This window comes from Drosophila melanogaster, chromosome 3R, assembly GCF_000001215.4.
Source record: "Drosophila melanogaster chromosome 3R".
Taxonomy (NCBI): domain Eukaryota; kingdom Metazoa; phylum Arthropoda; class Insecta; order Diptera; family Drosophilidae; genus Drosophila; species Drosophila melanogaster.
In genome coordinates, this window is record NT_033777.3 from 10,144,275 (window position 1) to 10,171,006 (window position 26,732).

A 26,732-nucleotide genomic window follows, 5' to 3' on the forward strand; every position below is an offset into this window, starting at 1 on the left:
TTCAAAGTAACATATTTTTAGTCATGGTATTTTAATAAAATTTTATTTTTATATAAAATTTAGAGAGCGGTTTTTTTTTGAAAGTATATATTAAAATCTAATAAGCGTAAAGGGTATTTTTTATTGTTTTTTATGCCAACCTGTTAGATGCACTTGTACGTTAGCCATCACTGAACTCTAATCTCTCGTAACATTTCTGTTATCTTTTTGGTGTGACCATAAGCAGTAAGAATTGAATTATCCATGTCTTGACGCTTGATTTTTAAAAAAGTCGATTCGAAATATCGATAGGCAACGTAATTTTTTAGCGCTAATAAGAGGTGTTACCAGATTCGGAAAAGCATAAGAACGCGTTTTTCGTTTTCGTTGAATGGCCACTCTGTCCTTGTGTCCATGTACTTATGCATATGTATAGAGACTCGATTCAAAACAAAATCGGCTGGCGAACGTTAACGTCGTTGTCGGACGATTCGACTCGCGTCTCTCTAAGTTTGTTGTTCGTGCCAACCACCCCCGCCGGTACCCAAACGCCCCCTTTTCGCGCGAGTGTTTTTATGGTTTTGCTGAATGAAAAGGCTCGACGAATGCGCTTATTGAGTGCCCACTGTGTCGGGTATGGCAGTGAGTCCTACAGAATGCTCTCGCTGCACGGACAGTTCATGAGAATTTGACATTTAAGTGCGAGTTTGTTCCTCCTTTTGCGGCTAACTGCAGTTTGTAGTTTGCTGTAGTTTTATGCACATTTTTTTGGCGTGGGCTGAGATTGGGACACACCCACCCGAAAACAAAAACAAAAAGTAGTCCAAAGGCCCCAATAATTGAGTGTCTCTGTGTGTGCGTATGTACGTGTGTGTGCGAGTTGTTTATGTGTGCGAGTGAGAGGAAAGGGATTCGAATCGAGCCGGTTTTCGCGAGTTAATTGACAAAGCAAACGGCGGAAAAGCAGCAAACATAAGCAAACCAAAGAGGAAAATAAACAAAGAATTTTAAGTGCAGATATGGGTGTTCGAAGTCAAGTGATAATTAAACAAAAATCACACTAATCCTGACAATGAAAAGGATCACCGCTACAATGCTGAGTACTCTATAATATCCACGGCGATATTCCACCCCGAAGTAAAACACCATGGCCAAAACGCCCCCGCTCCGCCCCCACGGTAACATGGCCAAATTCCTGGCAGCCCTCGGCATCTGCTCTTGGCTCCTCGTTTCGGCCACCGCTCACAACTGCCAACACCAGCATCCAAAGGCCCACGAGGTGAGTTGCGTTCGTTTGGCTCCAAAAATGAAGGGATTGGATTGAATTGGATTGGACTCTATGGTATTGGGTTGAATTGGCCTTCTTCTCTTACTCCGCCCTTTCTTGCAAATAAAACAAATAATATCCGGGAAAGGGCTATTTTGGGAACACGGAATCTTTAAGTGCTCACCCGCACACGTGTGCCAAATATTTACAATCCCAACTACATTAATATTAGTCTTTTTTTTTTTAGTCTTGCAACTAGCTAAGATTTTTCATGCTAGATAGCTAGATTACAAGATAGTATAAGGTATGAAGATGGTTTGGTAATTTCAAAAGAAAGAGTCCTTAAAGTTTAAATCAGCTGGAAAATCGCAACTTCGGAAATTTCAATGCTCGAGTTTCTTGTTTGTTTCTGCTTCGGCCATTTGGGCAGATTGTCCTTCGTGCTCATTAGAGAAATTTCATAATTGGTGCAAACTGTGCTCGTCGAAAATTTATAATTGATTGGGCTTTGGCATGAAAAAGGCAGGCCTAATTAGTGCCGATTTAAGAGGAGCCCTGAAATTGCCATTCTCATAATTCTGCCATAGAAACAGCGGCAAAAAACTGAAACAATAAACATCTAGCGATGGTTGGTGGCAACCACAGCTTATTGACTAATTCCGCTGGCTAATAATATGCGCATTCGAGATTCAGTCAGTCAGTCAATGCAATGTGGTTTAGTTTGTCAGTCAGGTGGTGGGGCTGCATATTAACAGGTAGCTCATAACGTGTAACCCACCATCGTGGTTACCAAACCGCCTCCATCTGCACCACATCGACATCCACATCCAGTGATCTAGTTAGGGTTTAATGTCAGACGCTGCCCGCCAACTTGTTGCTCGGGATCTGCATTCCGTCGGGCTTTTGTTTTTGTGTCTTTGGAAGTTTTTCGCCTGCACTTTACTGCTTTCCAATCAACGGCGATTTAATTGGCGCGTCGCCATAAATAAAGGTCGCCTTCAATTGCGCAAAAAGGGGAAATTTACATGATTACTGTATCGAGGCGGGTACAGTCTGTCCTCCGTGGTTGCAACTGCAGTATAATCGAACATAAAATGTTCTCGGAAATATGCATTTCCCAGGTGTTTTATAACTTTTCAAATATATGCACTTGTGGAGAACGAAATTAATACACAGCTGTATATGGTGTGGCAGCTAAAAGCAACTATAGTGTAGTTTGCACAAAAGATACATAAGCTTTTTGCAAACATTGGCAGGATGCATCCTATTTTCAAACTCACCAGGGGACACAGAACTTTTTCATTCGTTAACAATATAAAACACAATATATGTATGAAAAATCTGTGCAAACGCTAAAGTTTTAATTAGCGAGTAACTACTTTGTTTTCAAGCCAGTAAAAGTGAATTGGAATGGCAGGGAAATGAATTAATTCAGCGACTGTCTGTTGATGGCTAACGATGCTGTCGAGGTCGCCCAGCGTGTAATTAATTGAATTATCTGTAACTTAAACTGTTGTAAATGCAAAAAACCGTCGTCCAGATTATGTGTCTCTCTGCGCACGGAATGTCCTGCTGTCTGGCCACTGAAAATCATCCTGACAGGAGCAGTGTTTGTAGAGGAGGATAAAGACATAAATATATGTATGGCGAACGAACCAATGGTACATACATATATGTTCACATCCGTATGGAACATCCATTCAATTAAATAGCGGTCCAGCTGAAACCGAAGTACTCGATTCTAATTAGTGTTATATAAATTGAAGAACGCGGCTGTCAGCAATTGCGAGAACAACTGCAGCAATGTGTAAAATTCGCCAAATTAAACCATTTGTCACGTTGCCAGCGTGCGTGCGCGCCTGTCAGCGATGTCGCGGACTGTATTGACCTTCTAATACGATAAACGCACACTTAACTTCAGAAAAACTGCCATTAAATTAAATTATCTTTTGGCTTAGCAAACTGAGCTGCAGGGAATCTCCATTCAGGATGAAAAGCTTTTTGATTCACGAGCTAAACTGAAAAGAACTTAATCAAAGCGTGATGCTAACATTTTCCAGTACAATCAAAACAGGTGCTGATTTGATATGACGAAGTTACACATGTTTCTATATTAATGAAACTCCCTAGGTAACTATAAACACGAATGCAAATGCATTCATATCGACAATGTGTGTTGCAAGCATCTGCATGTACATATGTATTTCCATTTACATATTAAGTGGATAGCAGTATATCCATACTATACTTCTGCATTTCTGCCTCAGCCGCATCACGATTAAATATTTATCAACTTGTCGAAAGCAAACTTTAAACAAGCAAGTTACGATGCAACAAAACGATCCGGACAGCAACCAACAAGAAGTTATTCAGCAAAGTTTGAAGCGTCCTTCTCGATGAGAAGTTGCAAAATAGAAAAGGAAATCGATTACGGATTCTCTGGTCTTCCCGGAAAAATAGTGCTGGTTGACTAGGCAGAGTGCTATTCATCGACTTGCAAGTGTAATTGGCCAATTAGGAGTCGTGCAGCTTCAGTTGCAGCAAGTGGAGGGATTCCTGTCAACTGGAAAATGCATAAAAATGGGAAATTGATACGATACAAATTTGCATAGTCCGCCAATATAAAGTTGTATCTCTTTTTTAGATTATAGTGCAATAACGTTGAAATTTGTATAAGCGAATAAAAATCCCTTTTGCTGCTTCGACAAATAAGTTAACTAAAATTTCCCGCTAAAACCTCAACTATTCACATTTCTCATTGCGGAACATTATAAAACTTTATTTTTATGCTCGTATTTCGTTTTAATGCATGCTTGCATTTTTCGAATTTGTGAAAAACTATTAAAGTTACATGCATGCGTGTTTTTGTGGCAAGTTGTAAAAGATATGTATAGAAAGTGAAAAACAAACTTTATCATAATGACAGCAACTGCACTTGCCATATATTTTTTCATATTTAATTAAAACGCTGTGAACAGAAGCTAATATTAGCAACATAGTTGCCATAGCAATGGCAAATGGACGGGCTAGCAAAGATCTCAAACTCACAGAGGCTGGGCGAAAAACACGTTTAACTAAAGCCAAACGCAGTTGGCCAAATGGCCGATGAATGTTCATGGCCTTTAAACGAAACTGTTTTGAAACACAACACAACGCCATCTGTTGGCGAACAAACAAGTTGTTAAACAGATTCATGTGCGTGGAGTGGGTCCTTTAAGCCCTTTAAGACCCTGCATTTTGGGCCAAATTGCAAAGAGAAGGTATATATATGTATGTGTGTACATTTGCGTAAATTTTCGTTACCAATCACACTGCACTTGTGCAATCCAACGTGCTGTTTCTCGATTTCAACTGAGAACGTGTCCTTCGTTGAATCACAAACTAATTAGGCTTTGTCTTACTGATTGCAATTTCGGGCGTGAATCAAATCATGGCGTAAATTTAATTTGCTTGTGCTAATTTACGAAAGTGTTTCAATCGATATGGCTTTAAGGATATTAATTTCACACAATCTATAAATTCTGTGAATTTCACAAGTGTGCTGTGCTATTAATAGGAAATAAACTTACTCTTGCGTATATTTTTAATGGCTTTCTAAGAATTAGAGACAAGCTGGCATTTTTTGGCACATTTAATTTGATGCATTGCAGTATTGTTTTTCTTTCACTAAACAAACATGAATTTTATCTTGTTTTAATACATTTTATTTTGGGAAGTCAATCGCTTATTTAACCTTGCATGAACTGTCAAGGAATTTAAATATTTAAGATATGATCTTAATTTTTGAATTTATTGCATTGCAGCAAGTTTTTTTTAATCTGAATGATTTCACGGTTTTTTGCTGGCATTTATTTGCAGGGAATTTTTACATTTTATTTCAATACAGATTGAAATAATCAAGTGCACAGATACACACATTCAGTTGTTGGAATTTTCGCACTTAATATTCATTTCGAAAGCAAGCAGCGCATTCATGGAACTTTTCAGTGCCAGTTAATGCAATTATTCAATTGACTGCCCTATCATCCCAATTTATTTGAGTTGTGGCGTAAATTGTGCCACTTGACTAGCTGCTGATCTGCTGGTGCTAAAGTGCCTTAGATTAGCTGCGGTTCATAGTTTCAATTAAGTAACACACAGCTTGCTTCTTTATGCGGTCAAATTGTGAGGTAACAAACGAATTGAGAAAAAAACTAATAATAATCAGACAGACGGCGAACAGATGAGTCAGCCATGAGCTAGCAGCATGCAAAGCTGTGGCCATCGGCAAAACCCGGCTTAAAAGCTATTAAAATATTGGTAAGCTGAGCAGCGAACGGCGAAACTGCTCCAGAGAATCCAAGAGTGAGAGTGCTGGCCAAACGAAAGTGAAAGCCCATACACAAACGCTCGACTGAAAGGCGCGATTTCGATTGATCTGCCGAACTTGAGCGAGCGTTGAACGCAGGTGACAGTCGGTGGAAAATTACACTCGGCGAAAATGGGCGCAAGAAAGTTACGTAATTTTCCTTCTTTCTTTTTGTATTTGACTTTGAAAATGGGGATCAGGGTTGATTTTGATGCTTTATTTGCTATTTCCATTGAATATTTATACACAATTTATTGTACTTTATCTCCTTCCCAAAATCGAAGTCCCAAAATTAGGTTATTAAAAACGGGAACAAAGCTGATTATATTAGTTAGTATCAACATATTACGGCATTTATGGTAATTTTATTGGTGCTTTGATTCAACAGCAGCATGAATATTTATAATCTTTGAATAAATTTGTCTGCTCGTATGGCTAAGATCATGTTTTCTTGATAGCTGCATTAACAAAAGGAGTTTGTATAAAAATAATTGCATATATTTTACTTGCACTCATTTCAAATATCCAAAACAATTCGGTTTTCCTAATCGAAAACCCATTTTCTTTCTCTGCAACAATGTTGTGCGGAAGAGAGTGTAAATGAGCGAGATGAAGAGGCAGAAATGTTGTCAGTTACGGATTGGAGCAACTGCCTCCGGAGCAACTGCCTCCGAGCCAGATACAGTCGTAAATAATTACCCAACCACCACCACCATCGATGATCGATTCCCGCGCCCAAATTAGCATGCGCAACTGGACAAACCGCGTTGGCGCTTCGTAATCCCAATCTTCACCACAATTCCCCCGCCTCGAATCGCCCAAAGCAAACGTGCGTGGCTTGCAGTTGGCCATTTATGACGGCTCTTTTAGCCGCCTCTTATTTGTTTGGCTTTAAAAGTAAATACGGGAGGTAATCAGGCAGGCGCATGCGCAGCCAATTGTGGCCAAAACGAACACATTTCTCTTTGCTTTTCTTTGCCGGTTGTCGTTTTTTTTTTTTTTTGTTGTATTTTCTGTTTGAATTGTTACCATTTCTGCCGTAAACGTGAGTCGCATGGCCAAAAGCTGGACACGCTCGAATGTGGCCCACAAACCGGAGAAAAAATTAGTTTGCCACTCAAATCTGTGTCAGTATGCAAGCGGGTTGGGCATTACGTCTTATCACCGATTGAATAAGCACCTGTGCGCATACCGCTGTGGTTGGAAAGTGTGGCGAAAATATAAGGAATACTTCCAGTTCAATTATTTAATCTTTTATCATCGTTCCGAAACTCATATGAAATGTTACCTAAAAAATATTACAGATCCATTTACTTTTAATGCCGCCTCTTTTTTGACATACCAAGTTGTTTGTAGGCCATATGTACCATGGTCTACTGGGAATTTCGCTAAGACCGCATCTTCATCAGGAGACCAATTCCACAGTCGCATCTCTGTGCCCTCCTGTTGACATTTCGAACAAATATGTTTTAACAATTGCAAAATGCAAAGAAAATTTCAAAATTTTCTTACCATATATGGGCAGGTGTGATTAACATTTGTATATGGCTTTATAAACGAATATATTAAATTGGAAATGAAGAACCCCCTTCGATTCTTAAAGAATTGGCACACGTCTATTCGTATGTCGTAAAAAAAGGGATGCCAGCCGCCACGCTCGCGTTTAACCATTTTGAAATGGATCTCAACCTTCCGAAAAAAATTGGTTTTGGTAATGGGAAAATGTTTTCCGATATTCGCATTACCTCTGATATGGTTTTATTTAAAAAGGCTGAAAGGTTGATCATGTTGTGCTTTCGATCAATAGCCTTAATTTCGCACAGCTTCATTTTTCCCAATTCCGGAGCCATAACTTCGCACGCGAGGGAATTGAACTTGTACGACCCGTGTACCTTGGAGATAACTATACTTTTTAATCCGAAACTCTTGATATATGGTATCTTACTAACAGGTATGCAACCAAAGATATTAAAACAAAATATGCATAAGAATGCAACACGAACACTGAACATTTTACTGTTTAATACTGAGAGATTTCCATTTGGTAATCCATAATATTAATAAATCTGTTTTGTTAATATACTTGTAATTACCATTGATACATTCCATCTAATTTGATCATTAAAATGTTTGTCAGACAACTGTTTGTTACACCCACTCACACACTTGAAAAATATTTGAATTTTTGTTCGTTTTATTGTTTGTTTTTATCTATTTCTATCGGTATACTTTTTAACAATTTTTAAATGTTTTCTCGTTTTAGTTTATTCTTTAGTATCTATCGATATCCCGGAAAAATGATAAAATTTTGTGTTCGCATTTCCACTAGCCGAGTAAGGGGTATCTGATAGTCGACTATAGTATTCTCTCTTGTTTCTTATTTAATCTTGATTACGCTGAGCTTGTTTGTATTGGGAATAATATTTTGTTAACTAATTAAATATCAATTTAAATTGTTTTATGCACTAATGATTTACCTTTTAAATAAATGTACATACATGCGCTTTAGGTTCGAAAAATATCGTGTCCATTTCTGCTGTCATTCCATTGTTTGCTGTTCACATCACAATGCATTCGTGTTGCAGTAATGGCGTTCAGATATTGACACTGATATAACTTGGAATCCCCCTGGGTGATTCCACTAACCATTAATGACATCAAACTCATCGAGCTGCCCGTCCAAATGGTATTGTGCGTCATCATCTTTCACCTGCCAAACGTTTCGCTGATGATTTGTAATTTGTGCGGTTTTTTTCAAATGCTTTTTCAATGCACTCGACCGCAGCAACTTGGCATCTTTTTGGGGGGATAATGCTCCCCAGCTGGGCACGATCAATGTGAAGATCGTACATCATGCTGGCTGTTTTTTTTTTCGAGGCTTCTATGTCACGTTTATTGCCAGCTTTGAGATATGTATCTCTTAGATGGTTTATGGTTACTTAACTTATCATAACACATGACTTTTGCAGGGCGTGCCTGATGGGGGTTGAGTTTGGGGATCATATGGCCAAGTTATTCAAATACAAAACTCATTTCCGATTTTTTGACTCTTATTATTATTATTTTAAACCTTATAATTATTATTATCTGAGTAAGAGGGAATAATTTGTAATCACTCTTATTCGTAAGCAATGATGATTGAAGAATTGAAGAAACAATGACAGGCAGATATTGTCACGTTGGCGGCTGATCTGCAGTCATTAGAGCTCCTTCGTTGGCTTTGATGGGTGCGAGATAAATCACCGGGATTGGTCCAATCCCCCAACACTTCATCGCAACCACAGCGCTGTTTGTTCAGCTCATTTCAATGCCAAACTCTTTTGTCAGATCGCGATTGCCTCACAACTATTGTTGTTCTTAGATAGTTGGGTAAATAGGAATGTTTTTTCTTCGGATTCGTGTTCGTATTCGTGCAGGTGTCTAAGTTTGCCATTTATCGGCGGTTACAATCCGCACTTGGGCACTGAGAACACCTAGGAAATCACTTCCCACGCTGGGGGACATATGGTGCTCCATTAATGAAGGCAGCTCAGCTACAATACATTTCTTGTGTGCAAATTAGCTTTATTAGGCGTAATTTTCAATTGACGTTGCCAATGCAAATGGCTTTTACTCAGCCTGGCTTTTCAGTTACCCTGTGATGAATGGAAAAGATACTTCTGCTTTCCGAATCCCCCACGCTCCCCGCAGACTTCTTGGGCGGACAGAACCTTTTAAGGTCGCTTTCCGGACGGAAAGACAGCCAGACATCCGTAATGCATGGGTACATATTTGATGAGCATATTTTAAGCCGCACTCAGGCGAATCTCCGAGATAAAATGTCGGTGACAATTTATGCCGATGATGAGAGTGTCAAGTGCTTTGTCTGTCTGGCAGCCGATTATCTGTGAATCAAGGCGCCGCCATGCATATTCAACGAAGACATCTAATTTATTCCTAATAATTGGCACAGATTGCACAATCCGACTGCCATAATAATGGCAACGAAACGAAACAATGGCCAGATAAAACCTAAAAACGAAATAGCCAAAACAATATAATATAATCAGCCGCAGCCCCGCAAATCATTGACATTTCGATGTGCCAATCGTTCGACATTTTGGCGGGCAATTTAAAATTAATTTCCCTGCAATTTGCGCAGACCAATTACCGACGCGAAGCTGCCTTTTTGTGTGGCCTTTGTCTGACTACAACATGTCGTCATTTAATAGTTAACAACGAAAATTTCGCTTTCGTTTAAGCTCCGCTGACTGATTTCTTGATTTCATCTCAACTGCTCGCGGTCTGCTCTCCCTTTCTATTATCGGTCTCATCATCCATCTATCTATCTATCTTCTTTTTCTTTCGTTTTATAGGTCGTCCATGGCGTGCGCATCCAACTGGCTGATAGCGAAGATGACTCCGCCGGAGATCCAGCGAGGCATAGCGTCCGACGGCGCAGCGTTGCCGCCGAGCAGCCACTGCGAATTCTGCTCGTCTACGACGAATCCGTCTACAGGTGAGTGTCAGGTATACACAGAAAAATAACTACGAATAATACGTATTTCGAGACGTTTTTAAGTATCATAAAAGATCAATAATCAACTAAATTGTGAGGGGAAAATTTCGTATAAACATCATATGCATTTCAATAATAAAGATAGTTTTACTTAGAACTGACACTGCCAATGAATTGAGTTTTTCGCAGTGTAAGTCTGCGCTCCAGCTCTGAAAATTGGCTTTAATTGCACTTTAATGGCAGCCAGCCAAGCAGACAGAAAAAAACAGTTTACAATTTGACTTGGCCGAATGTCAAGTTAACATAAAGCCGCACAAAACCGAGTAAATAACTCACTTTCCGGACCGTTTTGCTTTGGCCATGCACCGTTACCGCCGCAGCGGGTTGGGTAACAAAACTACTACTATACCATAACTATACTGCTTGAGTTCAGGCCCAAATCGGTTGACCATGTGTGTGCGCAATTTGTCCAAATCCACGCAGTGGGCCGCTGTGTCTCCTAAGGTTGGCCATCGATTGCTCCATCCACATGGTCACTAGACACTGGCTGTTGTCCACTTTAGCTGGCCAGATTGGCTGACAGTTGACTCGGTTCGATCCGAACGATCGATTGGCGTATATTGGCAGCGGACAAGGTCAACAGGAAAGCGGAGAGTTGAGTTGAGTTAACTCGACTTGGTTTTAATTTCGGGTCTCGCTTTCGATTCAATGAATAATTTAGTCGTGAATAAGTGACTCAAACAGGTGCTAACAGGTACACAATTACCCGGCATGAGTGCAAGTATCAAAAAGTTGACAGTGAATAAGCAACGACCTTCGTGTAAAAGTGCTTTCGTCGAGGAATTTACAATTACTAATTGATTTCAAGCTCAATTGAAGCTTGAAACGATTACGGGCTTAATAAAACTGCCATATTTTAATCCGATTATCCGGCTTTGGTCGCAATCGGTAGCGCTTCTGATTGGATTGATTATTATTTATCAGAAAATGAAGGTCACTTTGCTACAAATTTTAAATATGTAGATATGTAGAGTATCATCATCACCTTGCGGTGAAAAATGTGTATTAAAAATGTATTATAATCCCCTTTGCAAGATGGAAATGTTCTTAGACCTATGTAAGTTCAGTAATAAGCTTTAATGGCGATAACAAAGGCATCAAATAAATTGGTTGTCAAGGCTTTTATGTGTCGAGAATGGCAAATTGGCTTCTCAGATTTCACAGAATCCCTACAGCAAATAGGAAACGACACCCACGCCCGTCTTTGTGCAACCCCTTTATCTGCAGAATTTCATAAACAAAACTATTTTCTTGTTGTTTCATGCTTTCACTTGCCTCCTGCCAGGCTGGAAGAAGAGAAATTTAATTTGATAAATGTGAGTTGACATTTCTGGTTTTCCGGGGCCACTGGCCATGACGTGCAATACTGAATACCTTGCTTTTAATCCCCACCAGGACACCGTTCTCCCGGAAGCCGTGCAGTTCTGGGAACAGGCCCTGATGGTGCGAGAGACCAAGGGCGTTATCCGACTCAATAGGTACGTTGGACGAACGCTTTCAAGAAAACCGCAAAACTGTATAAAATATTAATTTTACGAAATTTGTTTCAGGAAATGCGACAGCACGCAGGTGTACGTGAAAAACGGACACACCCACTGCATCGACCATTGCAAGGCGACGACGATGTGCGGCGAGGTTCAGGTGCCCGATGCGCACTTGGATGTAAGTAATCCACGGAATCCTATCAAAGCAACCAACTCAAGTGCAGCTCAAGAAAACTCTAGTTGAAAATTAGCCACACCTTGCTCAGCTCGAAATGACTTATTTTAAAGAATGACCTTGGTTTGATCCAAATTTAAACTGGTAAAATTGAAAACTGGTTTAAGCCACTCATGAGCACTTGCAGCTTTGATTGTGGGTCACTTAAATAGTTGGTAGCTTACAACACGCCCTTTGCTAAAATTACATTTCTGTAGTCAGGTTATAAACATTACAACAAATTATGGGATTATGTAAGCAGCATTTATATTGGTAAAGGTTACAAATAATTAGCGGGCCTTCTGTATTTAATACTCGTTTTCTTAAAGGCAGAAATTTATTTATTTTCTGGAGATTTTTATGTCTTGGCTAAAAAAAAAAATACCTTACGAGTATTGCCACAACTTTTTTTTTACACTTGCCCATTATATTTATAATTGTATTTTTACAGGTATGTCGGGTGTGCAATGCCACGGGTCAGAATTGTAGAATCGATAGTAACACACAGCCGGGCGAAGGAATTGAGAATGCGGACTTTGTGTTCTACGTGTCCGCCAGGCAGACGCAGCGTTGTTTCAAGGGTCTAACCGTTGCCTATGCGGCCCATTGTCAACAGGAAGCGGCTCTGGATCGTCCAATCGCCGGTCATGCGAATCTCTGTCCGGAGAGCATTAGCACAAAGCCGCAGGAACTGCAGACACTGATCTCCACCGTAAAGCACGAGATTCTCCATGCACTGGGATTCTCCGTGAGCTTGTACGCATTCTTTAGGGACGATGATGGAAAACCCCGAACGCCCCGAAAATTAGACACTGGCAAGCCGTACCTGAATGAAAAGTGAGCCAATTGTCTTGTTATAAATTCCCGTCTAATCCGTAAAGTCCATTTTCAGATTGCAGATCCATCAGTGGAGCAACGAGACCATTCGCAAGGTGGTGCGAGAGAACTGGTCTGTGCGTGGTGGCCATGTTAACAAGGTAGTGGACATGATGGTCACGCCTCGCGTAATTGCCGAGGTGCGCGCCCACTTTAACTGCAATAAGTTGGAGGGCGCCGAGCTGGAGGATCAGGGTGGCGAAGGTACCGCCCTGACCCACTGGGAAAAGCGCATCCTGGAGAATGAGGCCATGACTGGCACGCACACACAGTCGCCGGTCTTCTCGCGCATCACCCTTGCATTGATGGAGGATTCCGGCTGGTATCGGGCCAACTACTCCATGGCAACGCCGCTGACTTGGGGCAAGGGACTGGGATGTGCGTTTGCTATGCGTAGTTGCAAGGATTGGATACAGTACAACCATGCTAGGTAATAGGATTCTTTGATAAAATATGTGATCCTTTACTTATTACCTTTCATTTCATTTGTAAAAGGGGTCGCTCTATACATCCCTTCTGCTCGAAGGTCAAGCAGGATCCCCTCCAAACCGAATGCACAGATGATCGCAACTCTGTGGCGCTTTGCAATCTTATCCGCCATGAGTTTGAGCTGCCCAAAGGCTATCAGAACTTCGACAGCCTAAATCATGTGAAGGACGGCGAGGAGGGGTTCTACGGCGGCTCGGTTTCGCTGGCCGATCACTGTCCCTACATTCAGGAGTTTACCTGGCGCAGCAAGAACGTGATAGTGCGCGGATCTCATTGTCGATTTACAGAGAATAATCCCAGTAAGACTACCAAACTATTATTACTTAAATGGATGCGTAACTTTCTTTTATAACTGTCTGCAGGGCCTGAAAAGAACTTCGCCTTGGAGAGCTATGGCGAGGGAGCAAAGTGCTTTGATCACAGCGAATCGATGTGGGAGGAGCGATCCTGTCACCAGACGCGTGAGTGGCAGCATTGGGGCAGCGGATGCTACAAGTACGATTGCTTCGACGGGCGACTGCACATCCTGGTGGGCAACTATAGCTACAAGTGCTCCTTTCCCGGGCAGAAGCTTTCTATTCGAATTGCGGCCAATGGATGGCTGCACAAGGGCGCGATCATGTGCCCGCCGTGCCACGAGCTGTGCGGAGCACAATTTGCTGCTCAGGGCAAGCAGTGTCGTCCGGGCGAGGAGCCCGATCCGCTCAATAAGTACCCGCGCGACAACCTCGCCTGTGGAGCGGGCAGTGAGAAATCACGTTCCGTGGCCATAATCACCGCTGTACTGCTGCTTTTCGGCCTGCGATGGGGATTCAGTTAGGCTGATCAGGTTGCAGGGTGCAGATTTACTTGCTCTTTATGTATGTAGTGCAATTTGTACATTTTAGCTGTATGATATAAGCTCAATTTGTCTAAAAGTAGGTCCATGTAGTGTAGTACTCCCAAATCTGAGTTGGTCGGTTTTCTAGGCAAAGAAGCTGGGAATTTAATCTTTGGACAATTCGTATCCACTTCGCACAAACTTTGCCATTTAATAGTCTTTGGTTATTTCGTAAAAGAAAAGTGTTTTAAACAATGCTCAAATATGCAACTATGGAATCATACTTAAATTAAATAATATTGTCCTTAGATTAACCCAATCCTTTTATATTTCTTCGCAACCGTACGAATTGACAACTCCTACCAAACATATAGTTATAAAATCGTAATTGTATTTTGTCCATCCCGAAATGTGATCTTTTTTAAGTGTGTCCTCGGATATTTACCGCATTTGAAAATGTTGGCCACATATAAAGCCAATCATTTTCGGGTGGATCATCCAAAGGCAGTTCTATGCTTCTTGAATATCGATCTGTACATTCCAAAGCCTATTGCGAAAAATATTTCATTTATGGTACGGTGGCACTGGCAGTTCCACTAGCTTGTTGTTAAATTCTTTGTTATTTATTATGAATATGGTTTTCGAAATTTGTTGATTGCCTTGTGATTTATGTATTCTATTAATTTTGCCTAAGCTAAATGCGTTTTTTCCATTTCTGCTGCCTATGAAGCATTTAAGAATTGTAAACTCAACTCTCGATTTGTAATCTAGATTTTAAGAACCTAAACCAGCAATGTGAATAAACCAAGAGACCCTTGTAATCGCAAGTTTTTTGTGAGTATCTTATTAATGTTTATTTAAATACTTAGGAGTAATCAAGCTCCTCGACCAGCTCGTAGAGGATGGCACCATCGGTGTCCTTCGTTGGAGATTCATTGCCATTATCTTGATCTTTGGGCGCAGCTTTTGGCCTACTACCCTTTACTTTGCAAGGACCTGCGGGTGTTTTTAAAAGCTTGGACCTGGTTAAAAATAGAAGGGAATAGTTAATAAACTACTGGATTACACTCTAATGTTGTAACATACGCAATTGTCAGTTCGTCCAGCATTGGAAGAAGTGTGGATCGTGTCACTCCGCGAGCTTCCTCTTCGGCCAGTTCCTTGGGGTGTGCCTGCCGTTTGTGCGATCGACAGTTGGAGCCATTGGCGAAGTCTCTTCCGCAAAAATTGCACTTATATGGCCGGATGCCGGTGTGAAGGATGAGATGTGCCTTCAGTGTCTTACTTCGCTTGAACGCCGATCCGCAGACTTCACACTTAAATTGCCGTGTATCTGAATGCACCAATTTGTGTTTGTTGAATGTGCGTCGGGTTTTTAACTTCAAGCCACATACAGTGCACTCGTAGATTTCGGCACTGTGTGTATCTAAATGGATCTGGCAAAAGATTAGGTAACTAGTTAATCGTACTGTAGTGGATAAGAGTACATGACAACCTACCTTTAACCTCGCATTGTTTTTAAAGCCTCGCTTGCACACGGGACACTCGAAGGGGCACTCATCTGTGTGCACAAGTTTGTGATCCTTCAGTCCAGTAATGTAATTGAAGCTTTTGCCACAGAGGTCGCACACATAGGGCTTTATTTGGTTGTGGATGCCTTCTATGTGTCGCTTCAGTGTTCCCGAGGTGGTGAAGCGCTTTTCGCAGTGTGGACAGCAGTTATCTGTCTTTGGTTTGGCACGTACATGGGTTCGGTGGTGGGCATGCAGTTGGGCGACTGTTGGAAAACATAGTTTGCACTGATTGCACTCCAACTGTGGCAGATCATCGGCCACAGTGTTGTGAACCTCCTCCATGTGACGCTTGTAGGCTTTGGGTTTCTTATACGGCTTTTTGCAAATATTGCACTTATACATGGCTGGTACCTCTGATATTTCATCCTCCTCATCGGTTACATGCTCTCGGGAGATATCTTCCTGGGTATCCTCGTTTGATTCTATAGATTCCACGGTGTCTTTTGTTTCTACGGGTTCTTTTTGCGGATTGTGTTGTACTATTTCATATGTTTCCATGTTGAAATCTGAAACTTGGCTTTCTTCTATAATCTGCGACTCCTCGATATAGCGATCCTCTGTCATGTGCTCCACTTCCTCCACTAAGCAATCTGTAGCGTCTTGGGTTTCCAACTCTTCCTCCACAGCTTCAACCTCTTCTCCCACAGTGTCAATCTCTTCCTCCACAGTTTCAACCTCTTCCTCGGCAAGATCTTCTTCCACATCTTCTTCTAGGATTTCCTCTTCCACCCCAGAAATTTGCATTTCTTCTTCAATAACATCTTCCTCTTTAGGAAAGTCTTGTTTTTCCTGAAGACATTGTTTTTCCACCAAAAAATTTGGTATCATTAGGATTTCACTTTTCATTTTACTGGATGTTTCTGTTTGGCAGACTATTGGTTGTTCCTCGCTGATGAATACTTCGTCATTCTGGGGAAGACTTTCGTCTACGGCTCCGAGCATTATATGCTTCCATCCATCGGTTGCCACACCGCAGTCCTCTCGAATTTTCTCATAATCCATCAAATTATTAGACTGTAACAACTGCAATTTGCTGAAAAGGATCTGCACTTTGCGAACCCTCTCCGAAAACTCGATGAGGCAGTCCATCAATGTGAAGCATTCGGAGCACAGAAAATTGCTCAGCTCGTCCTCCCTTTTGATCTGAAAGGCATGATCTTAGTTTTCTATTTGGAATATGTAAATTTATAGCAGTTACATCGACCCAAAAGTACTTGCCAATGGTCATGGCCATTGTGCTCGCCCAGGAGTTTTGTTTCGCCTCCCTGAAGAATACATTTTGATTTGTCGGATGCTCCTTGGAGCACAGGCGACACCATTGGTGCCAAATTGTTGAATCTCTGTTCGCGGCTTGTGTTTCTGCGAGAATATCCGACATATTCAGAAAACATCGAAAATATACTTTCGTTTTGTTTTGATTAACAGCCCTGCCTTGCAAAAATACCAGGGCTGCCAGCTACACAAGAAAACAGAGCTGCGGACTGTTCCATTGGTTTACAGTTCACGACTTAGAGGTTCCGGAACTACAGAGCAATTATTAAAACTAACGGTTAAGGGCAAGAAAACGGTATGCTTTTTTTATTTGGCATTTCATTTTTATTTAAGTCTTTTCGTATGTTTTTAGCATCCGTTTAACATATCAAACTCTACTCTAGCTAAAAGTACGAATATTTTTGAGATTCCGTTTCAAGAATCACAGATCTATTTGTATGTTATATTATGTATGCTCAAAAATTTTGATTTCATTTCTTTGAAAACGTGTACCAATTTTACAGCCAAGCAAAAACTGCCCTTTTAAAAGATTAAAAACAATTCGTCATCAATTTACAAAATAACTTATATTTGTAAAATTCAAAAACTTTCTACTTAGATATTAGTATTTGTGTTATTAACTGCGTTAATTAGGTCCATCATCACTCGAGCTCGTTTTAGACATTATGAGCATTCTTAAACTGTCCGTTAATTTGCGTATGTCCAGTATATGTCAGCGGCATATACGTCTAGAATATAGTATAGGTAATTTAGCTTATCAGCTTAGGGAACTAAATAATGCACTAGACTTAAACTAGGTAAGTGTACGAAACAAAATACTAGGTGTCCTTCAACTGCCGTTGATGGCGTCCTCCGATTTCATCGTCGAATTGGAGAACTGATCTCCGCCGGCCAGAAGATCGGCACTGGATGCAACTGGTTGCAGCTGTGCCTGTTGCACTGCCACGTTCACTGGGACCATTGGCACCATCGGCACAGCCGTGGCTTCCATTCCCGGAGCGGTGCTAATAGTTCTGGCCAGATTCTTTTGCTGTCGCATCAGTTTCTCCTTCTCGCGTTCCGCCTTCAGCTTATCGAAGTCATCGCCCTCGTCTTCGGGCTGCACTGCCGCATCGCCGAGTAGATCCGTGGAGGACCTCAGGTCCATGCTCTCCACTGGAAACATAGATGGTAAGTGTCAGTAAAGTATATGCCATGGTTAAATTCATCATACGCAACGTGCAACGTCTACGAAATGGCTAGGACTAATGCTAGGCGGGTACCAATATGAAGTTGAGGTTACGGGTTCATGGCTACCTACTTGACCAGCCAGAAACCTATTCTGCGGTCAAACAAAGCGCAAAATATTTAATTTAAAAGAGCCAAGCTGGGTTAAGTACTCAACAAGTGGGCATCGCTTTCAAAAAAACACATGCCAATTGTTTTAAAATTCAAATATAAAACTAAATTAAAAATGTAAATTTAAAGACAGCTTGGAAAAGATACATATTGTGGGAAGTTTTGGTTTTTTTGTGGGTTCGTTAGGTTGAATACTAAACTAAATTAAGTAATTAAAAAATGGTTACTGTAAAACAAAAAGCTTATTAGCAATTTTTTCATTATTAATTTTGCAGGGTATATTCAAAAATAAATTGTTAAAATTAGTAATAGTTTAATTTTTGTTACTAAATAAGTTTCAATTAAAAATATTTTTTAGTACACACGGAAATAACTGTATACATTTTCGTTTATAAATAAATCATAAAATAAGAGCAGACAATCAAAAAAAAAAAATTTAACAAAAATAAGAGTGTAATAGGGAAATCAGCAACGATTACGTAGAAGAGCAAGCTAAAATATTCGAACAAGTTAATAGGGCCAATGGATGTGAACTTTACCGGGCGTGACGAACCACCTGAAAACCTGCGGTGCATCGGGCCTCTCTTTAAAAGTTCCCGAATTTGTTGAAAATGAAGATACACAAATGTTAAAAATGAGTTTAAGAAGCGGTTGGGCGCTCTAACACATCCGCTGATTGGGATGGAAAACGGTTAAGTGACTCACCTGTCTCTCGGCTGGCGCCCTTTTGTGGATCGTATAGGGACTTGGAGCTCTCGCCCACTGGCGAACTGGGTGCAGTGGCTGCATTAGACAGGAGCAGGGGACTTCCGCCCGCAGGAGCTGAAGTACTGAGCAGTGCATCCACTCCGCCAGGTGGAAATAGGTTGGGTTCGTACTGGGATTGGGCCCGATTGTATGAGGGCGGACGTGACGGGATGTCCACCGGTTCCGAGTGGGCCGGTGGTGGCTGCAGCGGTCCAGAGGTTCCAGCTCCCGACGAGGTTTGTGCGAATATGTCCATGACATTGGGACGTGGATCATTGGCTCTCATGGATGTTATGGTCGCCTGTTCGTCCACCTCCTCGATCACTTGCTGCGTAATCCTAAGACTGCCAGCTGGTTTTCCGGCCGATGTAGCCGATCCTACCACGGCACCCGATAAACTCGCCGAGCTGGCGCTGGCCGGGAATTTGTAGGGCTGATCCTGACTGGGCGTTGCCGATCCCGGCCTGCTATCGTCGCGGCTCAGGAAACGTTTGAGGGCCGAGGCCACCGTATTCACCCGGGATAGAGTTCCCGAAACGCTCACCAGCGAGGGCGAGGAATCCAGGCGCATTTTGCCATTTCCAGCTGAGAAGTGAATGCCACTGGCATCATCGGCCTAGTTTCGGGAATAGAAAGCATCACGTTAGACATATATTCATTAACTAATTAGTATATAGATTGTGCAGTTCCGCTGTGCCCGGATTACTTGAAACCATTTAGTGCTCTAAGGTCAGTGCAGCAGAAAGCAATTGAAAGTCGTGCAGTGCGAAGTGCTGTTAAAGGCTTAGCCTGTGGACAGATCTTTTAGACAATTAGAATCAAAAGTTAGTATTCACATTCTTAAAGCGTAGAGACACAAACACCATTCTTAACTTATGGTTAGACTGGATGTAGGCACAGTAAGATAAGTGTAGGAATATTAACTGAAATATAAACTGGAAATAATCGATTTATATAAAAATATGAATAAGTTCTAAAGTAAAAGTAATAGTTCAAAATATAAATGCTTTAAATTGAAACTAACATTTGAACATTACTGTGCCTGCTCCTTATTTTAATACACAATTTGTACATCTAGATTATTTATAGTATATACCAAGCACCGCTGTAACTCAGAATGCCAATGAGCGAATTGTGATCCCACAAAAGCAATGTTTCTTCGTGTTGAACAAGAAAAAGAGGTTAGAAATTTTAAATTTTGATTTGGATTTGGATTTAGTTTCGACTTGGATCGGATCGCAGGACGAGGGAATGATGAATTTTGTTAACCGATTGAGTGTCTGGTGCCAATGCTTCGTAACGCTAGGGAATGCGGCCAACGTTTTGATTCTAACCTCCTCATCTGGCGAGCCCTTGGGAAAATCATAAGTAACGGTTTGGACGCCGGTGTCCGCACCCGGAACTTGAACTTGACCCGTAACCGGGTTCGGGGCTTTCGCATCCGCAGCGGCGGCGGGATCACCATTAGCATTACCAACCATTTCATCGATGCGAACGGACGACATTGTCGATGGCATGGCCGCATTCTTGGGCACCTCGATCTTGGCAGTGGACGGCTCTGGATGATTCTCCCGGAATCGTTCGGCAGCTATTGTGTAGGGCAGCTCGTTGGGGAACACCTCGTCCCAGTACTGATCCTTTAACAGCTCCGGATGGTCATGGTGCATCTCGTCGACGATCAGATAGGACACCTGAAGATTGCGATCCACCATCCAGTTGACCTGAGGAATATATTTTATTGATTTTCGCAGAACTAACAAATGTGTTCTAATGCGTACCTCAAAATCATCATCGTCTTCGCCAAATGGATTTATCAGCGACTCGGCCACCTTGAGCCAACCCATGTAGAAGAAGAACTGCAGCGTTGTAAATACAGGAAAGTATAGATCCACCTTGTTCAGGTATGTGGTATTGCCCACCACCTTGCCATCGGTCCATTGTTGACCCATGCAGCAGGTAAGGAAGTACGAATACACCGCCAGGGTCACCACTTGGGTGTACACCAGAGGTACACTAATGGTATCGTAGCTGATGAGGAGTCCACACTGACCACGAAACTTATTTAGCTCATCGATGATGGTCTTCACAGCAAAATCATCACGAATGCGACCTTCCTTTCTGGCCCTGGTTATAATACTGGCAGCCCAAACGATGGGCAGCCAGTGCTTCGAAGGTCTGGGAAAGGCCTTGTTCATGGTCTCGATGATGGTCTTTTCATTGTCATTTAGCAGACCCGCTTCCACCAGATTATTTAGGCCGGGGAAACGCTTCTTCACCCTCGGCGAAACATTCGCCAGGACCATCGTCAGGCAAAGGCACACATATCGCATTATTGTTCGCCTCATCATGCGTCCTCGCTCATCCTGGCCATGGACATTCGAGCTGACAAACACGGCGATGGGATCTGGCCAGGGAATGGAGGTGTACTGATTCCACCAACGGGTCATCACAATCGATACATAGAAACCAAGCACGAAGGACAGGGGTATGAGTTCTCTGTAACTATCACAGTACTGAACAATGGCCTCAAAGGTTCTGAAAGAAGTTGCATTATTAGTAAGGCGCTTAAAAAGAGGACAAGATCGGTGGAGAAGAAGATCTGCATACATATATGTATGTATTTTGTAGCATCAGCTAATTTTATTAAAACACCATTTGTGAAGTTGTCAAGAGCTATTTTCAGATGTTTTGAGTAAACTTTCTACTGTCTGTGTATTTAAAGTTAATTGTACATTGTATTTGAGTTAGAGCCCATCAGCACTTTCTCGAATTGAATGGAACATAGATAAATTCAAAAATAATAATATTTCAAATTCAATAAATATGGTTTAATGTAGGCACCACAACTCCACTGATCTTCTCTAGGAGCTTTTTATTACTCACTCTTTTTGTGCGGGGTTGAGGCCAAAGCGATACACCATGTTGATCGCATAGTAAATGGTCAAGAAGGCCAGAAGATCTAGCCAAACCAGTTTGTAAATGCTTCCTCGCCATCTGAAAAGTGGGAAAATGAGTATTGAACCTTTAAATTTGAAAATACTATATTACTATTACTATTGCGATTCTTCCAACATCAGCCTATAAAAATAGAGCGAACACGTCAGGCTAATCAGCATACATTGACCCTTATCAGGCAATAATAAGTTCTGCTACGGATTCGTTCCAGAATCCCCACATGATATTCGAATTCGTATTTGACCAGCGGCAGTGTGTCTGAGGATGATATGTCATGGCGAATCTAACCTGCTGATATGGGCTGGATTATTTTGGCCACTTGTTGTTGACACACGAAACGTCATAAAATATACTTTGTAGCCCTCGAAATATAAACATTGTCCGCAGAAATGTGCGCTTGACTTGACATGACGTTCAGACGATATTTATAAAGCTTATCAGGTGAATAAAGCGTGATATAATGAACAATCAAGCGATATCTTATAGCCAAGAAATGGTATTTTTACTGAACACAAAAACAAAATTATATGGTTATTTTTTGGAAACTTTGAAGAGAGCGTTTCTATGGCAGGACCAGTGAATCATTAAGGGAGATTCCCATTGACCATGGGTTATTGACCATTATTGGGCGTTATAAACAGCAGCTTAATTAGATCATCAACTATTTAACTGGCAGCCCAATAGATTACAATCCATATCAGCAATATATGAATGGGCGAAATGCGTAGTGAAAGAACTCTACCCCCACATTATTAAATTATAATTCAGACAACAAGCTGTGACAGATGTCAGAGTTATGACTACACGGGTCTAGATTACACATAATATAGAAGAGGGGGTTAGACTCTGGTGGCGATTGCAGTTTGCCATATGAAGGACGGTGGAAAGTTATATAATTTGCATTTGCTGCACTTGTGTTGCTCTGCTGATTATCCCATCCAATTCTCCGAAGTGTGTCAATGGTCTATAATTAGCAAAGCAGCTAACAATTTCGCACTATACTGTCATAGCATATAGATGATATTGGGTGAAGTACATAAGACTTTAACTCACCTGAGCAGCAATTTGAGAAAACAGCCAAAGCCGCGACAAGTGGCCACTTCACCTGTGTACGTAATTGTCATTGTTCTCTCCTATTTTAATTCCACCTCCAATTTAGTTTGTTTATAGTGCTCTTTTATAGCTGAGATTGCTGTTCTTCTTTCCGACTGTCTTATCGCGTCTCACACATTGTTGTTTGTCGAAAATGAAAGTTCCACTCTTCACCTGAAATGAAATGAGATAGAACACACATTTTTTTTTTATAGAGCACGGGGTTATGTAATTACAGAGCAATCACTCATGGCAGTACGAGGAATCGGAGACAGGGCTTTCACAACCTGTACAATAATGCAATTTGAAATTCTAAAATCGATATTTTTCACAATTAGACATGCGAGGAAACCGGTGAAGGAAACTCGCGGCACGGAAAACAATTGAAATGCATTTAACATTTAACAGAAATGCAACAGCTTCGGGTAGATTATATTAATTGCCGCAATTTATATGGACGATGCCACATAAACCCCGATGCATGTTCAGATACTTCTGTGTATATAAAATGTATCTGAAAACGCGCTGAGCTAAAATACACTCAACTTTGCGTGTGGGCGATGTCAAAGTCAGCGTTTGAGTGTTTGGGCGGTCTCCATTTGATTTCGAGAGGTGTCTCTGGGGGTCAGCTTCCAACGATTAGATATCAATTACCCAAGCAAACAAGCTCAAAGTTACACATGCCGTTTAGATATTGAATTCTTCGGGGAAGTACATTATATATTGATACCAAGATGAGCTCATTTAGTTAGCTTTTCTCCATATACATATAAAATAATGAATTTCCGTCCTAAAAGAGAGACTGAAAAATGCGAGAATTTCTGCTAACCGGTGAGCTAATGATCTAAAATCACGCCGCGAACTCGGCTCCGAGCTTAAATTATATTACCAAGACCATTCCGACCATGTGCCATGTGATCCCGGCCTTTCTGGTGCGGCGAACATGACATCATGAATCGGTCTGTTTACTCTAGAGGGTATCGCTATAGGTTTGCAGAGCGATCGTAAAATTATACACAAGAGCAAATTATATAATAATCATAGTATTTTAGTATTGCAGCAATACAATATAGAATAATGTAATGTATTTGCAATATTAATCCCAATAAAGTTAAGATCATTATATTTATCGTAATATAAAACATATAATATATTCTTCTCTGTGTATGCTCGTGTTCGATTTGATTTATTTCTCTCATGAGTATAAACCTTCAAAAAAAAAAATAAAAAAACAATAAAGTGACGTAGTTTGCTAACTACTAGTTCGGGTTTGATTAGTCCAGTCAAGGTAACTCATCGTTTTTAAGGGTTTATTTTATTATATTTTAAATAAGATTTTCTAAAGTCTATTGATTTATCACTCCCTTGTGATCGCTTGTCGCTGAAATAGCAAGCGTTTTAAATTCTGGGTAAACAAAGAGAAATGCGATAGGACCGAGACTTTCAACTGTATATATAGTAGGTATAAACCAAATAAGCTAATTTATCGTATATATACGAGTATAAACGAACTAAGCAAGTAAACAGAAGCGGACAAAAGATTAGTTGTGTACGTTAAATAAATAAAGAGTTAACCCTTTTTGTTTGAGTATTGTTAAGGGAAAATATTTTATCGACACTGTTTTTTTCATGTATTCAAACGCATTTGTAGCTAATATCTTGACCGCAGCTATAAGAAATGATCGCAGTAAATAATTTACTGATGCCTAAAGCAACAATGGCGGATCATTATTTATTGTTTCCATTTTTGCTTATTTCAAATCGTTGTGTTCGAAGGTTTACCCTTCCTCTTCAATACAGGGTACTGCCCTGCCGAACCCTTCTTGGATATATATCAACCCTAATATCAACCCTATATATCAACGCAGTGACATTTTGCTGATTCCTTTGTCGCAGACAATTGTTTATTGAGCAAACTGTTCGATGCGCTGGCTTCGCGATAACTGACCTCTTCTCTGGGTTTTATATAAGGATTGCAATATTTGCAGATCAGAATTTCAGCGTCAACATCGTTGACCTACAAAGTCAAATATATCGGTCATGTTTGCGGACTTGGCCACCATTATTATCATTCCCATTAGCATAACATTCAATATTTGTTACACTGATTCTAGACTGACGACAACATTCGAATCCAAATCACCGAGGTTAATGACTTTTTCGACGAACACTTGGCTGGCGAGAGTTGTCAGTGGGCCAGAAAGGCGCGTGGCTAAATTTAAATTATTCTCAACCGAGTGCTCATTGCATTTTATTAAAATTCTTAGCATTGCAGACATTGTGAAGAATTGGCAAAATTTGGGTAGGCGTCAGTAGAAAGTAGTGGCAGAAAAGGTGGTGGTCGAATGTTACGAAACATAAAGGAAATAATTCTTCAAAATAATACTTTATATGTACAATGCACCCCTAGCTTTATTATTATTTCTTATATTTACGTTTTCATTCATAATTTTGCTAATCTTTTATTTTGAAGGGGTATGGGGTGAGCAGCACAATCTAATTGAATTATTTGTATTTAATCATAAGTTATTATATGAGAGCCTAATTGTTAGAGCAATAAATTATTAAATATTCTCGCCATGATTTATGATATTTTCGCTCGACAATTATGTTATCTTCAACGCAACTTATTAATAGTTTTCTTTTGGTCACCCAAGTAATTTGCGTAGAGATTGCATATGCAAAAGCAAATCGGATGAGTCACGGGATATGATACATCTACATGTACATGGTATATAACTAAAGGGCATTGTGTGGTGCATTCTACTATTTGTGATGTTGACCAATTTTTGCGAGCTGCAATCGATTTTAAACTCATTCGTCGCGCGTTTAAAAACAGATTTTAGTTGCTATTCCTGGCTTTGCACTGTTATTAAATCGCTCCACGGTCACTTACACACTTACATTTATTTGTGCATGTTGTTGTTGTGGCGGTTGTTGTTACTTTGATTCACGGCACGCAAGCGGTAGCAACAATAAAGTTAACAAATTGGCAGGTAGCAAAAAAAGAGGTAGAAGGGCTTAGACAAACACACTAACATCGGTTTATGTGCGAGTATTTCTTCACTTTGTGCCTTTATGCTTCACTATTTTACGTTTTCGTTGCCGCCGAACTTCTTACACAAACACTAACACTCACACACACTCAAACAGAAATACATGCTCACGTCCGCGCTCAACGACCGCCAATGTGAAACTGAAAAGAACGCCATGGTTTTACGTTTTCTTTAATTTCACTCTCAGAAATTCTCTGCTTTGTGCTGAAAACGAGTGCGAAATTCGCGGAGAGAGAGCGAAAAGAGAGACTAAGATAAGCCGAGCACAGGGGCGAATTCGATGAAACGGGGGTGGGCGCCGGAAGTAAGTTACAAAAAGAGGAAATAAATATCAGGAATAATAATAATAATAATATTGAATAATCTATAATAAGCTAAGTACAATTATAATGCATATAGTTTCGAGTACAATTTATTATAAATTTATTATTATCAATGATGTGAGGTGATTCGCCTTTCATTAGGTGCGCGACTTACCTCAATTTTACCTGTGTTGTCTAAAAGCATTGTATACTTTTGGGCTTTCTGGGCATACGAGATGCACTTTGTTTCATGGGAAACCTGAAACTATAAATCTATGAAATTTTATGAAGGTAGATTATGATAATAAGTAGTTCAAAGTTCGTGATATTTTATCCTTCCATCATAAATTTAATGCGCTCC

General features: G+C 40.7%; 4 protein-coding genes across 7 annotated transcripts, besides 1 other annotated feature; 1 reads left to right on the forward strand and 3 right to left on the reverse strand.

Moving 5' to 3' along the window:
* Positions 1 to 393: 393 nt before the first annotated feature.
* On the forward strand, positions 394 to 14,860 carry Invadolysin. Its single transcript, NM_143815.4, has 9 exons — positions 394 to 1,258; positions 9,950 to 10,092; positions 11,438 to 11,468; positions 11,548 to 11,630; positions 11,703 to 11,814; positions 12,302 to 12,687; positions 12,743 to 13,156; positions 13,222 to 13,514; positions 13,578 to 14,860. Exons 1-9 carry the CDS (start codon positions 1,127 to 1,129, stop codon positions 14,033 to 14,035), a joined length of 2,052 nt encoding a protein of 683 aa, NP_652072.1. The 5' UTR covers positions 394 to 1,126; the 3' UTR covers positions 14,036 to 14,860.
* On the reverse strand, positions 6,879 to 7,606 carry CG34303 (uncharacterized protein; the record flags this gene model as incomplete). Its single annotated transcript, NM_001370009.1, has 4 exons — positions 6,879 to 7,037; positions 7,107 to 7,283; positions 7,340 to 7,497; positions 7,555 to 7,606. 4 exons carry the CDS (start codon positions 7,604 to 7,606, stop codon positions 6,879 to 6,881), a joined length of 546 nt encoding a protein of 181 aa, NP_001356898.1.
* Positions 7,756 to 7,966: a mobile genetic element.
* Positions 14,861 to 14,869: 9 nt separating the features above from the next.
* CG6254 (uncharacterized protein) lies at positions 14,870 to 17,057 on the reverse strand. Its single transcript, NM_141726.3, has 4 exons — positions 16,808 to 17,057; positions 15,535 to 16,752; positions 15,122 to 15,471; positions 14,870 to 15,057 (listed from the first exon to the last, which is right to left on the reverse strand). Exons 1-4 carry the CDS (start codon positions 16,985 to 16,987, stop codon positions 14,901 to 14,903), a joined length of 1,905 nt encoding a protein of 634 aa, NP_649983.2. The 5' UTR covers positions 16,988 to 17,057; the 3' UTR covers positions 14,870 to 14,900.
* Positions 17,058 to 17,189: 132 nt separating this feature from the next.
* Best1 (Bestrophin 1) lies at positions 17,190 to 26,213 on the reverse strand. Of its 4 annotated transcripts, none has more exons than NM_001275523.1 (8): positions 25,918 to 26,213; positions 22,975 to 23,187; positions 21,850 to 21,960; positions 20,745 to 21,501; positions 20,445 to 20,687; positions 18,925 to 19,582; positions 18,759 to 18,803; positions 17,430 to 18,036 (listed from the first exon to the last, which is right to left on the reverse strand). In NM_001275523.1, the coding sequence occupies exons 2-8, from the start codon at positions 23,043 to 23,045 to the stop codon at positions 17,711 to 17,713; spliced, it is 2,211 nt and encodes a 736-aa protein (NP_001262452.1). In that variant the 5' UTR covers positions 23,046 to 23,187; positions 25,918 to 26,213; the 3' UTR covers positions 17,430 to 17,710. The 4 variants fall into 4 exon arrangements, with proteins under 4 accessions (NP_001138033.1, NP_001262452.1, NP_001247018.1 ...); NM_001260089.2 differs by having other exon boundaries at positions 20,301 to 20,687; NM_001144561.2 differs by lacking the exon at positions 18,759 to 18,803 and having other exon boundaries at positions 17,190 to 18,036; positions 20,301 to 20,687.
* Between the last annotated feature and the right edge of the window lie 519 nt (positions 26,214 to 26,732).

Coding starts and splice junctions, on each gene's coding strand:
- Invadolysin (NM_143815.4), top strand. CDS start 1,127: ATGGCCAAAACGCCCCCGCTCCGCCCCCACGGTAACATGGCCAAATTC. Junction 12,688..12,742: donor AAGCCGTACCTGAATGAAAA/GTGAGCCAATTG, acceptor GTCCATTTTCAG/ATTGCAGATCCATCAGTGGA. Junction 13,515..13,577: donor ATTTACAGAGAATAATCCCA/GTAAGACTACCA, acceptor AACTGTCTGCAG/GGCCTGAAAAGAACTTCGCC.
- CG6254 (NM_141726.3), bottom strand. CDS start 16,987: ATGTCGGATATTCTCGCAGAAACACAAGCCGCGAACAGAGATTCAACA. Junction 15,472..15,534: donor AAAACAATGCGAGGTTAAAG/GTAGGTTGTCAT, acceptor ATCTTTTGCCAG/ATCCATTTAGATACACACAG. Junction 15,058..15,121: donor CTGGACGAACTGACAATTGC/GTATGTTACAAC, acceptor ATTTTTAACCAG/GTCCAAGCTTTTAAAAACAC.
- Best1 (NM_001260089.2), bottom strand. CDS start 23,045: ATGACAATTACGTACACAGGTGAAGTGGCCACTTGTCGCGGCTTTGGC. Junction 21,961..22,974: donor TTTCTCAAATTGCTGCTCAG/GTGAGTTAAAGT, acceptor CCCACTTTTCAG/ATGGCGAGGAAGCATTTACA. Junction 20,688..20,744: donor AAGACGATGATGATTTTGAG/GTACGCATTAGA, acceptor TATATTCCTCAG/GTCAACTGGATGGTGGATCG.